Source organism: Pteropus alecto, unplaced genomic scaffold (assembly GCF_000325575.1).
Source record: "Pteropus alecto unplaced genomic scaffold, ASM32557v1 scaffold125, whole genome shotgun sequence".
In the NCBI taxonomy this organism is placed as follows: domain Eukaryota; kingdom Metazoa; phylum Chordata; class Mammalia; order Chiroptera; family Pteropodidae; genus Pteropus; species Pteropus alecto.
The window spans coordinates 2,003,378-2,017,069 of record NW_006436888.1 but is presented as its reverse complement, the minus strand read 5'-3'; the positions used below and the strand labels follow the sequence as shown (position 1 = coordinate 2,017,069).

The window sequence follows — 13,692 nt, the reverse complement described above, 5'->3', positions numbered from 1 at the left end:
TGGTGTTTTGTATGCTGCCCATGAAGGAGCTGAAGGAGGAACACGTGGCCAGGGATCCCCTGGGGCTTCAGGCTCAGGTCCTTCACCTGCAGCTCGGCCATCTTGGCATGGACAAAGACCGCAAACTTCTCTAGCCTGCAGGACCAGGAAGGTGAGGTCAGCCTGGTCCGTGCCCAGGCTCCCGGCCCCCATCCTCCCTTTAATTCTGATTAAAGGGAGGAGAAAGGGTTGTCTGTCCCTCTAGCACTCTCCCCAAGGAAAAAATCCCCAAAAGGAACTGGGAGCTTCGTTCTTGCCAGCTCACTGACAGGTGGAAGGTGAGAAGACCAGCCCCTCCGCAGGCATGGTGTCAACTTCTCTCTGAGCGTCTGCCCTGAGCCCCTGTTCTCAAGAGTCAACTAGGCGGCCACTCCGATGAGACCTCTGGACTGTTTAGTGTTTGACTCGCTAACTGGCCTAGAAGCTGAACTTTGTCTCCTGTTTGCCACTCTATTCCCACAGTTCGTGTCCACTTGCAGGAAGGATGAGCGGGTTGCGGGGGAAGTTGAGGATGTTCCATTGGTTCCTTCATCTCAACCCGTCCAAACGGAGCTCAGTGTCTCCCACTCTAAACCAGATCCCTTCACGGTTCCCATTCCAGTGAACGACCCCGTCAAGTTCCTCAGCAGTCATTCTTGCGTCTCCTTTCTCCGCCTCCCCAAACCCCACCAGCAACTACGTCCTATCTAACTCCTTATTGTCCCGGAATGCGCTTATCTGCCAACCCCCTAACACTTCTCGAGCATCTGCTCTCACCTGGGCAACTGCAACAGTTTGCAGTTTCTCCCCTTCCGGTCCACCTTCCACACTGACCAGGAAGAAAACGCCACACCTCAGCTTGACTCTCTGCGCTCCCTACTACCCTCAGAAGTCCACCTCTCTACCCTGACTTTCAGCACCCCAATCTTCCCTCTCCTGCCTTTCCTCTCTTCAAATCCAGCCACACAAGGCTTCATCATCTCCCAAACACACTCTGCTCTTATACCTTCCTGTGACTGCTATGTCCTCCCAAACTCCTCTACCTGGAAAACTCCTACTTATCCTTTAAAATCCAGCTCGAATCTCTCTTCCTCCATGACACTTTGCTGATTTTCACCCCACACCAGCATATGCTACAGTGTGGTATTCCCTTCCATCCAAACCCTGACCAGGTGGTTATCAGGATGCATTTTCACGGGTCTGAGAGCTCCTGTGAGCAGAGAATAAGTCTCATGTCCCCAGCACCCATGAGAGGGCCCAGTACAGAACAGGGGCTCGGTGATGATTTATTGAATGAATAAATAAATCGGGAATGAACTGTTCCCATAGCCTAAAATGTCCATCCTTCATCCCGTCTAGCCTGAAGGCTTACCTCACTCAGGAAGTCCTCTCCCTCACTTACAATAATCATCGCTAATACTGAGCGAGTATTCACTATGTGCCAGGCACTCTGCTAAGCTCTTTTCATGTATTATTATCACATGGACTCTCCCTACATCGTAGCCTCTATTTTATAGACAGAAGACAGGATAGCACAGTGGTTAAGGGCCTGGGATCTGGCATCAGACAGACCTGGCCTCCTCTGGGCTCCTGTACTTACCAGCTCCATGATCTTGAGAATAAGAAGGGAGCCTACTTCCCAGAAAGTTGTTTAGAGGACTAAAGGGAATAATCCATATGGCATGCCTGACACAGAATAGGTGCTCAGTAAATGTTATCTATTATCATTATGACTCGAGGCAGAGCTGGGACTCTAGGGCTATGCTCTTAATCTCCGCCCTAAGTGCCTTAAATTCAGAGCAACTTCAAGTTTTCTGCACACAGTCCAGCCTTTGAGTCTCAGGTCTGGATGATGAACTTGCCTTGAATCTTTGTCTTTCCTGCAGGAAAGATCAAAGATCCCAGACTCAGGGTGCCCCGGCAACACAGCCTGGCACAGGAGCTGGGGCTCCTGGGCCCAGGTCGTGAGCTCATTCGTAGGGAAGAAGGGAGCCCAGCTCCAATTTACCTCCCCCGCAACCAGGCCCCGACTCACTCCTTCCTCCGGGAGAGCAGCAAGCAGTCATTGAAGAGGTGCAGGTAGACTGCCTTGCTGGACAGCTTTAGCTTGGCCGGGGGAGCTGCGGGCAGTGGTGCCAGCTCCACCAGCTCCCCATGCCGCACCAGCCAGCGGGCCTGAGAGATCAGTGGGAAGATCTGGGAGAATGGAGGAAGAGGGAGGACAGGTCAGGCCCAGAAAAGCAGGGCGGAGAGCACAGGCCAAGGATGGGAGGGGGAGGCAGCGATGAACTGGCCTGCAGTCCCCAGGGAAGGAGGGGGCGAGAACTCCCCTTTGTGTGCCCATTCCACCCACTGCGGGCATGCACCTTGCCCTCAAAGTGGATCTTTTTGCTCAGGTGGATGAGCTCCTCCGTCCTCTTCATGGACTGCACGCTGGCATTGCATTCTTGTACCAGCTGGGGAGGCCATGGCTGGGTCACCTGCAGCCCCCAACCCTGGCTCCCAGAGCCCAGCCTCAGACTCCCGCCTGGGGATCAGAGGCTCTAAAGGCCAGGGCTCTTTTAGAGACATACTGGGGTTCCAGGGAGGCCCTCCAGAGCTAGACAGCCCCTATCCCGCTGAACTCACCTCCTTGAGTGCATTGAAGGCCTTGGTGGCCATGTCTTCATCTTCAGAGCCCTGTGCTGTCCGCTTCAGGATGTTCTGGAGGGTAGGGTTGGTGCAATGAGGCAGGCAATGACCTCCCCCTGTGACCCTGCCCACCCAGTGGTGCCCCGGTGGAGGGCACAGCAAGCAGCATCTCCACCTAGGTACCTCCACCAGCATCTTAAGGCGTGTGATCCTCTGAAATGGCAGGATGAGGAAGGAGGTGAGGGGCAGACGTTGGCACACAGGAGACTCCTCCAGGCGAGCCAGGATGCTGGGGAACTTGGGGTTATCCAGGCTGGAAAATGGGAGGGTCTGGGGTCACAGGCGAGCCTGAACTCCTAGTAGCCATGACCCCAGTCATCCCGTTGTTCTTCAGGTGTCTTCTTAGCACATCCTTCCTGCATCCTGGTCACAGAGCCCTTTGAAGGGACCCCTTCCTCTCAGGTCACCCTTCCTCACCCAGTACTCTGCACCTACTTCTCCTGCCTGAGACTCCCTCTACCCTCCCCGCTTTCAGAGCCTACAGCAGGCGCTGGTAGGTGCGCTCCTGGTAGGCCTGGTTGGTGACGTAGGGCAGGTAGACACGGCGAAAGGCTGGACAGTGGTCCAACACAATATCGCACACGCTGAAGCGCAGGACATCTGCCTCCAGCCGCTGCTCCAGGTCCTGAAGGAACCTGAGGGATTGGAGAGTGGTCAGGGCCAGGGTGAGACCTCGGGGTGAGATTTAGGAGACTAGCCAATCGCGGGCTCGGCCCCCGCCCCGCTGTTAGGCCAGGCCCCTCCCTCACCTCTCGCTGGTGCTCTTGACTTCAGGCAGTTTGGAAAACAGCCACTGCTTGTCCTGAGCCCCCAGGCACTCACTCAGCTCAGCTGAGCCTAAGAAGTGACCCACGGCCACTGACAGGCTGTGGATGTATGAAGCCTCGGACGTGATCAGCTCAAATTTGGCCTGAGCAAGGGCGGACGCGGGGTCGAAGGGGTTGGATCAGTCCACACCTGACGCCCGTGCCTCGCATAGTCCACCTCACCACTCCACCACCCCACCAAGCCCAGGACACCACCTCCTTAGACATAGCCGCACCCCCTGTCCCCGCCCCTCCTCTAGCCCTACCCCCGATCTGGTTCCTGGTGAAGTTGGGGACCCACCTCCTGCCGCGCTTAATTGTTCAAACCTAACTGAGGCCCTCAATTGCAACCCTAGCTAGGTTCATCTGGCCTGGCCCGAGTCATCCAATGGCCCCGTCCCCACTGGCTCCGCGCCTGCCGTTGGCCCTGCCTAGTCGTGCGCGCATCAGGCGGTTTCACTCCGGCTGGCTCTAAGGGTCCGGTATCCTTGCTTTCAGCTATCCCTCCTCCTCTGGCCCCGCCCTACCCTAGGCCTCGCCCGCGTTGGCTCCGCCCTGACCCCGCCCCTTCGGCCCGCTTCTCCACCCGCCTTCCGCTCCAGGGCTCCTCCATTCCCGCTGGCAGTGAGCCCCGCCTTGTCAGGTCCTAGCATTCACCTTCACATTAACAGTCCCATCGACCCTACACCCTTGTGGCCCCGCGTTCCCCGTTGGGTCCTATGCCCACCTTCTGCAGTTTGCAGCCCCGCTGGCCCGGTACCCCTATTGCCCGGGTCTCCACTTAAGTCCGGGAACCACATATTCCTGGACCGCGCCCCTTTTGTTGCCCCACCCCCTCTGAGTCCCAGGACCACCTCCCACGACGGGCAGCCCCGCCGGCCCCGCCCCTCCCCGCCGGGGCCCCGCGCACCTCCTGCAGTTTGCAGTCGCGCAGGCTCAGCGTGGCCAGGACGCCGCTGCCGCGCACGTCGGGGATGTCCTGCCACAGCGAGAAGGTGGAGCCTCGTGCCGAGCGCTGCGCCCGGAAGGAGCTGCTCGGGGAGAGGTTGGCGCGCGGCGGCCCGGGCCCCTCCTCCGCGCCCTCGGCCTCGTCCCCAGGGCCCTCCTCCTCGCGCTGCTGCCGCCGCAGTTCGCGGGCGCTGGCCACGTCGCTGTATTCCTGGTAGAGGACGGCTGGGCGGGGAGAGGGGCGGGGGAGGGCTGTGGGGCGCCCTCCAGCCGCGGCTCGGCTCCTCCCCGACTCCCGCAAAAGCCCCCCTCAACAAGCCTTTCCGGCGGTTCACATGAATGAGTGAATTCATTCATTCACTCACTCACTCATTTAATAAACACTGCTTGAGCACCAACTGCGTGCAAGTCCCTGTGCTGGATATTGAGAATCCAGTTCTCTCACACAATCTCTACCTCTCAACTCTCCAAACCCCAGTTTCCCAGTTTCCTCAAACCCCCAGCCCCTTCCCTCATGACCCCCTCCCACGTACAGTTAAGGAGGAACCGTGACTGGCGTCTTTCGCTGGCGCTCCTGGAACCCAGAGTTGGCTCTTCCTGCAAGTCCAGCCTAGGAAAGAGAGAACATCAGGGCTCTTCTTTGCCTGCACCCCCGCCTCAGACCCGATCCCCAAGTGGGAGATGGTACCTGGACTCGGGCCAGCTGCCATGGCCTCCGCTTGGGTCGACAGGGGCTGCCATCGCCACACCGTCCACCCTCACCTCTACACCACGTGACTCCCTTCCAGATGCTTTCCCTGGAGAGGGCAAGAGCTGAAGGTGGGTGGCCCCAGGAATGGCCCTGGGCACCAAGCGCCACACTCCAGATGACCAGCACCCAGTCTCAGGTGTCCAGTGAGTGTGCCTTGCCCCACCCTGCATCTGGCTCGTGGGCTGCTCTTAGGGCCGGTGGGGAGGAGCTGATACCTTCCCGGGCTGCTCCAGTGCCCGAGCCAGGGGTCAGTGCCCTGGCTGCTGAATTCCGCCCCAGGCGCAGGGAAGAGTGCAGCCGGGTCATCAGCTCAGAGGCTGAGAAGCGTCTCCGCTCAGGCCCTTCCAGGCCCACTCGGGCGGGCCCAGACAGCTCCAGTGGCCTAGGCTCCTCTGTACTCAGGGTCTGCTCTGCCACCTGGCCAGGCTGGAGGAAGACAGGGTGGGCCTCCGGGCTGCCAGGGACCTCTTCACGCTGGTACACTCGCATCTTGCGCCCTGCAGGGAGGTGGGGGTGAAAGCACAGGCTGACACCCACTGGGGTGTCTCCCCACCTCCTCTCTGCTGCTTCCCTGTGGCCCTGAGCCTCTGGGCAACATTCCCAAGAGAAAGGGCAATGTTTTTGCAGAGATCTGGTCCCCAGAGAAATGGGAACAAGACGGGTATAGAGAGCACATTGCCTGCCTGCAACAGGTAAAGGATGGGCAAAGGGCTGGGGGGCCCAGGACGACCACTCACTTGCTGTGTAACCTCAGACAAGTCACTTGTCTTCCCTGAGCTCCAATTCCCTATTACTAAAATCTACCACTTGTCCTGCCTGTTTGGGGAACTCTGGGGCTTAAGAGTCCTAAAGAGCCACCCAACCTCTCCTCTATCTGCCCCACTGGGCCACCACTCCCTCACCCGGAGTGACTCACAGGCCGATTTCTTCTCTGAGCCATGGCTGGCCCGGCGCTGTGGCTGTGGGTGCTGGGGACTCCAGGGTCCCTCCAGAGCTGGGGGCTGGGCACTAGGACAGTGTGGCCAGCTGCCAGCCCTGCTGGGTCGCATTCCCCCACTGGTGGAGATCTCGGTGTCTGGGACTCCTGGAGATGGTGGCCATAGCAGCCCTTGGAGAGGAGCAGGGGTCCCCAGGGACCAGCGGCTGCCAGGAGCCTGCAGCTCCTCTGGGGTGACAGGGAAGAGGTCCAGACACACAGGGCTTGGGGGCTGCAGGGTGGGTAACTCCACAAAGGACAGACTCTCCTGTTGGCACACAGCTACTGGGTGGCGGGCAGTGCCAGGTGGCCCAACCAGGTGGGGCTGAAGAGTGGCAGGTGGCCCACAGTCCATTCCTCCTTTACTCTACTGCTCACCTGGGCCTGCAGGGGAGAAGGTATCAGAGCCAGACACAGGACAGCAGGGCTGGCCAGGAAGCCACCGTGTCCTGCAGGCCTGGACAAACCTTTGAGTAGACTTATACCCACACATCTGTATAAGCACACTCACACACCTAATTATATAGGAATAGGTAATACTTACTTGGCACTTAATGAATAATAGGCCAAGTGCTTTATATTATCTCATTTAATCCTCACATCCCTGAGTTGATGCTGTTATTATCCCCTACCTATAGGTAAGGAAAGTGAGGTGCAGAGGTTGTTATTTAATGAATGATGGAGCCAGGATTCAAACCCAGGCAGCCCAGCATCTGAGTCTGCACTTTTAAACACCTTGTATATTTTCTAACTCACTGACATACAATCAGATGTAGAGACGCACACTGTCACACAAGTCCCTGTATGTTCCACGCACATCCAAACACACTCACAAGTACACACATTAGCATACCTACTTTCACAGACACACTGAAGCATTTCAAATTCATAGGCTCACACATTCACACACTCTTTTACACAACTACATATTTTCACACACACAGTGACCCATCAGATATTTACATATCCACTCAGCTTTCTCACGCCCCTGTTCCATTCACACTCACGCACCAGGATGTAGACACAAACACACAGGCCCAGAAAATCCCGGCTTTGGTGTTACCCAACCTCCTCTCCCATGCCCAGCATTGCAGCCTTCAGCGCTGAGTGGGGCCCACACCCATGCCAAGCTGGCTGGGAGGGTCACAGACTGGCAGGCGTGCCACTACGCAGATCATGCTGGGCCCTCCCAGGAGAAGGGCAGGGAGGTGTCCCAACCCCCAGTTTTGGGGTGAGAGAGGGTTTCTTCCCTACCCCAGCACCCAGCCCCGGCATCAGGCCAGGCTGAACCCAGGCTGAACGGGTCCTCTCCGGACAGGAAGTCACCCCAGGGAGGCTGTCAGAGCCTCAGAGCCGAATGATCCAGGGGTCCAAGCCCCACCCCCCAGGCCTTGCCCTGTGGCCCTCCGCCGGCTGCCCTCCTGCAGACCCTCACCTCTCCAGCGAGACCCGGTGCTGACGTTCTGCTGCTCCGGCAGGGGAAGCCCTCTGTCTGCCCAGCTGGCTGGGGGAGATCCCACCCAGACAAAGAGTTTGATTCATCAAACCCTGTGGTGAGGCAAGCGGTAGGGAGGGAGGGAGCAGGCAGCGGCTGGGCGGGGGCCTACCCTAGCCTGGCCTCGTTGTGGGCAGGCGGGGCAGCAAGGACCCCCCCACCCCCAAGAGGCCCCTCAGGCCAAAGTGGCAGTGCCCAGCCTGGCAGGGCCAGAAGACCCCGGAGACAGAGACCAAGTTAGAGACTTAGAGAAATGGGGACCCTTTAGACAGTAACTCAGAAACTGAGAGCAAAAACACTGAAAACCAGAAATCACAGACTCTGAGACATTCAGGGACCCAGAGATGGAGACAGAGACAGAGACACTGAAAATTCCGGATAGACCAGAAACTCAGAGACAGATGTGAAGCCCAGAAAACCCAGGGAGACTGATGGAGGAATGTTTTGCACCCCATGGGTTTGCCAGTTTAGTGGGGAAGCCAAAAACAAAAACAGTTACAATCCAGGTTGGCAAGAGCAGAGCCAGAGGAACTATCAGAGAGAGCAGGGTGCTGGGCTCAGCTTGACCTGAGCATTCCAGGAAGGCTTCCTGGAGGAAGTAATAGGTAACTAACTGTTCTGGCTGAAATATCCAGGGACCCAGTGTATATACATAGGGAGAAACAGTGACCCTGGGAGGGAGGGAGGGAGGGAGGAGAGGACCCATTGGGGAAGGCTAAATCTGTGACTGGGCCCCACTCTCTCTGCACAGCCCCTTGGCTCTTCCCTTGATCTCTCGTTCTTTGCCTGGGTGTGGGTAGGGGTGGCTGGTCCTAAGGGAGAGTTACTGTCCCCCACAGGGATTGCTTTAGCTTGTACCTTAAGCCTCTGTCCATCTAAGCAAGTCTTAGTTTCCTCATCTGGTAAATGGAGTAGTCATGCCAACTTCAAAACGCTAATGAGAATTAAGGAGTACTCATGTAGCACGTAGTGGGAGCTTTGTCATTGATAGTCATTATTATTATTCTTTCTCCAGCCAGGGGGATGGCTTGGGCCATCACACAGATGGGAAAACTGAGGCAGTGATGGTGAGACACATCCTACTTTGTAGGAGCATATGGCAGGAGACACAGGTGACCACTTCCCACCAGATGGGTCTCTTTCTCTCCAGGAACCAGAAGTCCTCAACACAGAAGTTCTACTTGCTTCTGTGGGCGCACAGGTGCAAGAATACACATACGCCCCTACTCCCTTGTATTCTGGAGATTCTCTCCACTTGGGTTCTGGAAGCCCCTAAAGGGCAGAAAGGATCCCCCCTTGTCAGTTGTGGAGATAAATGAGCAAAACATGGAGTTCTCCTAAAGCTTCAGAGGAGAAGCCTGAGTGAATGTTGGGTGATAATGGCACAAGGCTTTCTGGGCAGATGGGGCTAGAATTAAGTCCCGAAAGGGGAAGTTAGAAGTAAGTCAGCCTCCACCTCTGTCCAGGCCAAGGGGCAGTGGAAATGACCCATCTAGCTGGGCTGCCTGCCTTGTGGCCTTCTGGGGTTGTGACCCACTTAACCTCAATGCTGGGGACCAAGAAAGGGCAGAGCTGTGTTCATATTGTGTGTAGTTCATCTCTGCTACACAAAAAAGTGAAAAACCTTAGGAAGAGAACTGGCCCAGGTAGCAGGAACATTATCTGCCTAAGACACGACCACCACAGTATACTCTAGTACCCACTAGGCAAGGGTCATTCTGGAACACATAGGGGAAAACCCCTGCCAAGATTCAAGGCCCAGTGTGTGACATGGACCAGCCGAGTGGCCTTAGGCAAGTTATAGCCTGTCCAATGGCCTTAGTGTCCCCACCTGGAAAGTTGCCCCTTCTAGGAAACCTATGTCATCATGAGTGTCTCTGCAGGTTGAGAAGGAAGGGCAGAGGCCAAGGGTCCCATCCAGTGGGCGCTGCTAATCACGGACAGTGGGTCCACTTTGCGAAGTTGGCAGAGATGGTCCCTGGACACGATCATGGTCCAAGGAAAGCATCTATGGCCTCCTGTGCCTAGCTTTCCCTGCCCCCTACCTGGTACCCCTTGCCCTGCTGCCCAGAAGAATAGAGACCCTGCCAGAAACCCTCTGCCCCTTAAAGGACAAAGCCAATTGAAAGGTCATGGCTGGAAAGGAGATCCAAGCCAAGAAGGTTATGGAGCCCTAGGAAGCCATAAGTGAGTGGGGACCAGGATCAGAGGCCAGTCAGGCAGCACAAAGGACTCACTTAGGAAGACTGGCGGGAGGAGGATGGGGCTGCTTACAGCCAGGTGGGGCCCTACCTCAGCCAGGGAGCTCCGTCCAGCCTCCAGCACGGTCCAGGGCTCGAGGCCACCCTGGGGGCTCTGGGGTTGCAGCCCGGTCCTCAGGGGGCGATGTCAGCGTGGCCCCTGAGCCCGGCAATGCAGGCTCCTGGGTATTGTGTGGGGCAGGGAGGGGGGAGGTGAAGGCGGAGGGAACCTCGCAGGCGGGCAGGCGGCTGTCTCAACGTGCCTGCTCCCCGCCCCCCTTCCCCAGAACCGGTTTGGCCAGTCTGGGGTACAAGAGGGGGGCTGGAACAATGGGAGTCCTATGCCCAGAAGAGGTTCTGAAGGACCCCAGACCGACGTCTTAAAGACAGGGAGGCACTGCTTTTCCTCCCAGGAGACAAGTCACCCCTCTTCTAGAGCTTCCCGAAGGTGAGATGTGCTCAGGGGGCTCCTTGGGACCAGGGAGCATCCTGGGAGCTGCACAGAGAACCTCTCAAATCTTGGACCCCTCAGGGACCCTGAGAACTCGGTGTGCTGACCCTCTCTGAGCCGGCTACAGCATCCATAAAATGGGAACACGCATCTCTATGATTGGAAGATGACGTTGTGATGCATCTGGCATCATCCTGGGGACCTTTCCAGCATCACTGCTCCTTATGAATGACCCCCCATCCCCTGCTGCCTAGAATGACCCACCTCACCATCTCCAGTGGACTCTTCCACCAGGAAACCTTCTCAGGCTCTACTACACACCAAATGAACCCTCAATAAATGTCCAATTCGAACAGCCCAAGTACAACCAGCCTCCAGTAAGGAGGACTTACTCTGTGCCAGCCTTGCAATCTTCCAAAGCCTGTGAAAGGGGAAGCTGCTTTCTCCCTAATACCACCTGCCATTTATTTGAGCACTCAGTAATTGCCAGGCACTTAGTATTAACATGAATGTGTACATAAACACTAATACTTACATTACTAATAATTCTTATTGTATACTCACTATGTGCCAGGCATTGTCCTGGATACTCTTACTGTTCCCACTTTTCAAATGCGGATACAAGACTTATACAGATTGTAATGGGCATTATCCCATTAAAATCCCTCATCAGCCCTGTGAAGTCCCTATACCACAGATGATGAAATTGAGGTTCCAGAGATTAAATAACTTGCTCAAGTTCACACAGCTAATAAGAGCCAGAACTCATATTCAAATCCATGTCTGTCTGACTCCACCACCAACCTGTGTCCTTAACCACTGCTTCATAAGGCTTTGGGGAGGATCTGGTAAAAATGTGAAAATCCATTGGGAGGTGTCTCAGCTGAACTAAATTCTTTTATTATTATTCATACTCTACAGGCCTTGATGAACATACAGGACAGGGGATCCAGGGCCCAGACCCCAGTGAACTCTCCCCTGCCAACCAATGACCATTCAGTTCAAAGCGATTGGGTCCTTCCACTCTCTTATCCCCTCTGTCCCCCGCAGAGCATCATTACATGAGATGCTGCACGCAGCGGGTGGGGACCGGGTCTCCACGGAGAGATGGCAAGCTGGGGCGCAGAGAGAGGTTTACTGTCAGCATTGCACATAGGACAGGATACGGGGAACAGGGAGAGGGAGGCAACGCAGGACTAGGGATCTTCAGGGCCCGACCTTCGGGACGCTGGCCAAGGTACTGCCCAGACCCCTAGCCGAAAGCAGAGGACCACAATCGAAAGAGCATCCTGGAGGACCAAGGGTCCTGGAGGGGCAGTCCGGCCTCACTCTCCCCTGCGTCCTGGGCTCCGGAGACAGCGCCTCTGCTGCAACGGACAGAAGGGACGAGTCAGGCCGAGTAGGCTGGCTGGCCCTCCAGAGCAGAGACTCGAGCAGGAGCAACGTTTAAAAGGGGGCGTGGCGTGGGAGGAGTTTGGTGAAAGGCGGGGCCAGGAGATAATTAGAGGTAATCTGGCCAATCCTCCCTCCCGGTGAGGACAAACTAGTGGGAGGGGCCAAACCAGAGGGCGGGGAAAGAAAGCTAAACTAAGGCCAGGGGGCGGGCAGAGGGGGTGGGGCTAGGGTCCGCAGGCCTTGCTGACCGAAAGCAGCGCCTCCCGGTTGTGCTCCAGAGATTGCTTGGTCAGGAAGCGCCCGCGCTTTATCTTGGTAGCCAGGGCGGCTGGCACGTCGGGCACGAGCCAGGCGATGAGGCGCAGGAAGAACACCACGTGCTGGGGAGAAGGGGGACCAAAGAGAGAATGACTGCCTTAGCAATCTTAATTTATGAAGCACTTACTAAATGCAAGGCACTATTCTGAGGGTTTTCTGGGTCTTAATTCATTTAATCCTCACAATTCAAGGAGGTGAATACAATTACTACTCCTGTTTTAAAAGTCAAGAAATTGAAGCATAAACAACTTGTCGTTTGTCCAAAGACACAGACGTATAATTCGAACCCCTTAACACTGGGGACCCTGTTAGAGGCAGGGCTTGAGAAAGAGGATCTTGAACAAAGCTGGAAGAAATGGTTCCTCTCTTTCCTCCAGATCTATTGCCAAGAGATAACAGTAGTAGTAGTAGTAGTAGTAGTAGTAGTAGTAGTAGTAGTAGTAGCATTAAATCATTGAGCAGATACGATGTACTAGGCACTGTGCAAGTGCTTGACATTGAATCTTCATAACAATCCTATGAAACAGATTCTGTTCTGTAACATATCCCCATTTACAGCCAGTAGGAGGCAGAGGTTGAACTTGAACCCGGGTCTGTCCGACGCACAGATGGCTGAGCTTACCTCGAAGGCGATGAAGCCCAGACGCACAGCCAGCAATTCCAGTATGAGAAAGTGAGGTTCCCCGGCATGAAAGACCTTGTACCCAGGTTGCAGATTGTGGAGGGCGCGGGGTTCCGCCACGCTCTCGACTCTGCGAAGGGCACTCCTGCCCCTCCCTGCTAGAGCCTGGCCCAGCCCCTTCGGCAAGCACGCCCAGACAGCTCTGCCCACCAATCAGCTGCCCTCCCAGCTTCCTGCCCTCCCAGCGGGGCCCCGCCCCACCGCACCCACAGGCTCAGCGCCTCGCCCCTCCCAATGAGGCCCCAACCCAAGTTCAAGCCCCGCCCCTCTGACACAGGTCCCGCCCCTTCCGCGTTCCGCCCCCACCCCCACCCCGTCTGGTAGGTCTCTGCAGGGCGTGTGGTTCCCCTGCACAAAGTAGGCTGGAGGTGTGGGCGCCCGCGTGGAAGGTGACAGAGCCGCGTAGATGGCTGTGCAGTTCGTCCTAGTACAGGAGATGCGGCAGAAAGTTCTAAGTGAAGGGGCTGGGGAAAGCTTGCAGGGCCCAATCCCCTAACTCACTATCCTGGGTCCAAACCCACTCCCGCAGGCAGCATGAGCCTGAGCCTCGGGGTCCTCGCCCTCTGCCCCTACTTCCCAATCTCTGACCCTGATTTCCAGCCTCAGCCTCCATTTCCCTATTCCTAAGCCTCCTTCTCAGTCTCTGATCTCCATATTCCCCTGACCTCGTGTTCCCTCCCCTCCTTTGCCCCTTACTCACATTCACCACAACTGAAAGGTGGGCCATGGTCTCAAGCAGGAGCAGCCAGATCCCAGTGCCCTGTGCGCTCTCAGCCACTGGCCCCCAGTAGTCGTGCACGAACTCGTGGGAGTCCAGTCGGATCTCCACCCAGTTCCTGAACAGAGCAAACCCCAGGGGCGCCCGCGGGCAGGCTGCCACAGAGATGGTGCTGAGCTCCAACTGCAGCACTGGGAAGGGGG

General features: G+C 56.5%; 1 protein-coding gene across 1 annotated transcript in view; it reads right to left on the bottom strand.

Moving 5' to 3' along the window:
* The window catches only part of ARHGEF19 (Rho guanine nucleotide exchange factor 19), an 11,451-nt gene extending 3,095 nt beyond the window's left edge, over positions 1 to 8,356 (bottom strand). The window contains exons 1-13 of the mRNA XM_025048622.1: positions 7,626 to 8,356; positions 6,131 to 6,574; positions 5,430 to 5,711; positions 5,152 to 5,260; positions 4,997 to 5,073; positions 4,426 to 4,688; positions 3,459 to 3,619; positions 3,192 to 3,344; positions 2,833 to 2,962; positions 2,647 to 2,721; positions 2,385 to 2,474; positions 2,054 to 2,214; positions 1 to 135 (exon numbers count right to left, since the gene is read on the bottom strand). The exon at positions 1 to 135 is cut by the window's left edge and continues 2 nt beyond it. Coding sequence (XP_024904390.1) covers positions 1 to 135; positions 2,054 to 2,214; positions 2,385 to 2,474; positions 2,647 to 2,721; positions 2,833 to 2,962; positions 3,192 to 3,344; positions 3,459 to 3,619; positions 4,426 to 4,688; positions 4,997 to 5,073; positions 5,152 to 5,260; positions 5,430 to 5,711; positions 6,131 to 6,545 — 2,051 coding nt within the window. The 5' untranslated portion in view covers positions 6,546 to 6,574; positions 7,626 to 8,356. The remainder of the gene's footprint in view (positions 136 to 2,053; positions 2,215 to 2,384; positions 2,475 to 2,646; positions 2,722 to 2,832; positions 2,963 to 3,191; positions 3,345 to 3,458; positions 3,620 to 4,425; positions 4,689 to 4,996; positions 5,074 to 5,151; positions 5,261 to 5,429; positions 5,712 to 6,130; positions 6,575 to 7,625) is intronic.
* Between the last annotated feature and the right edge of the window lie 5,336 nt (positions 8,357 to 13,692).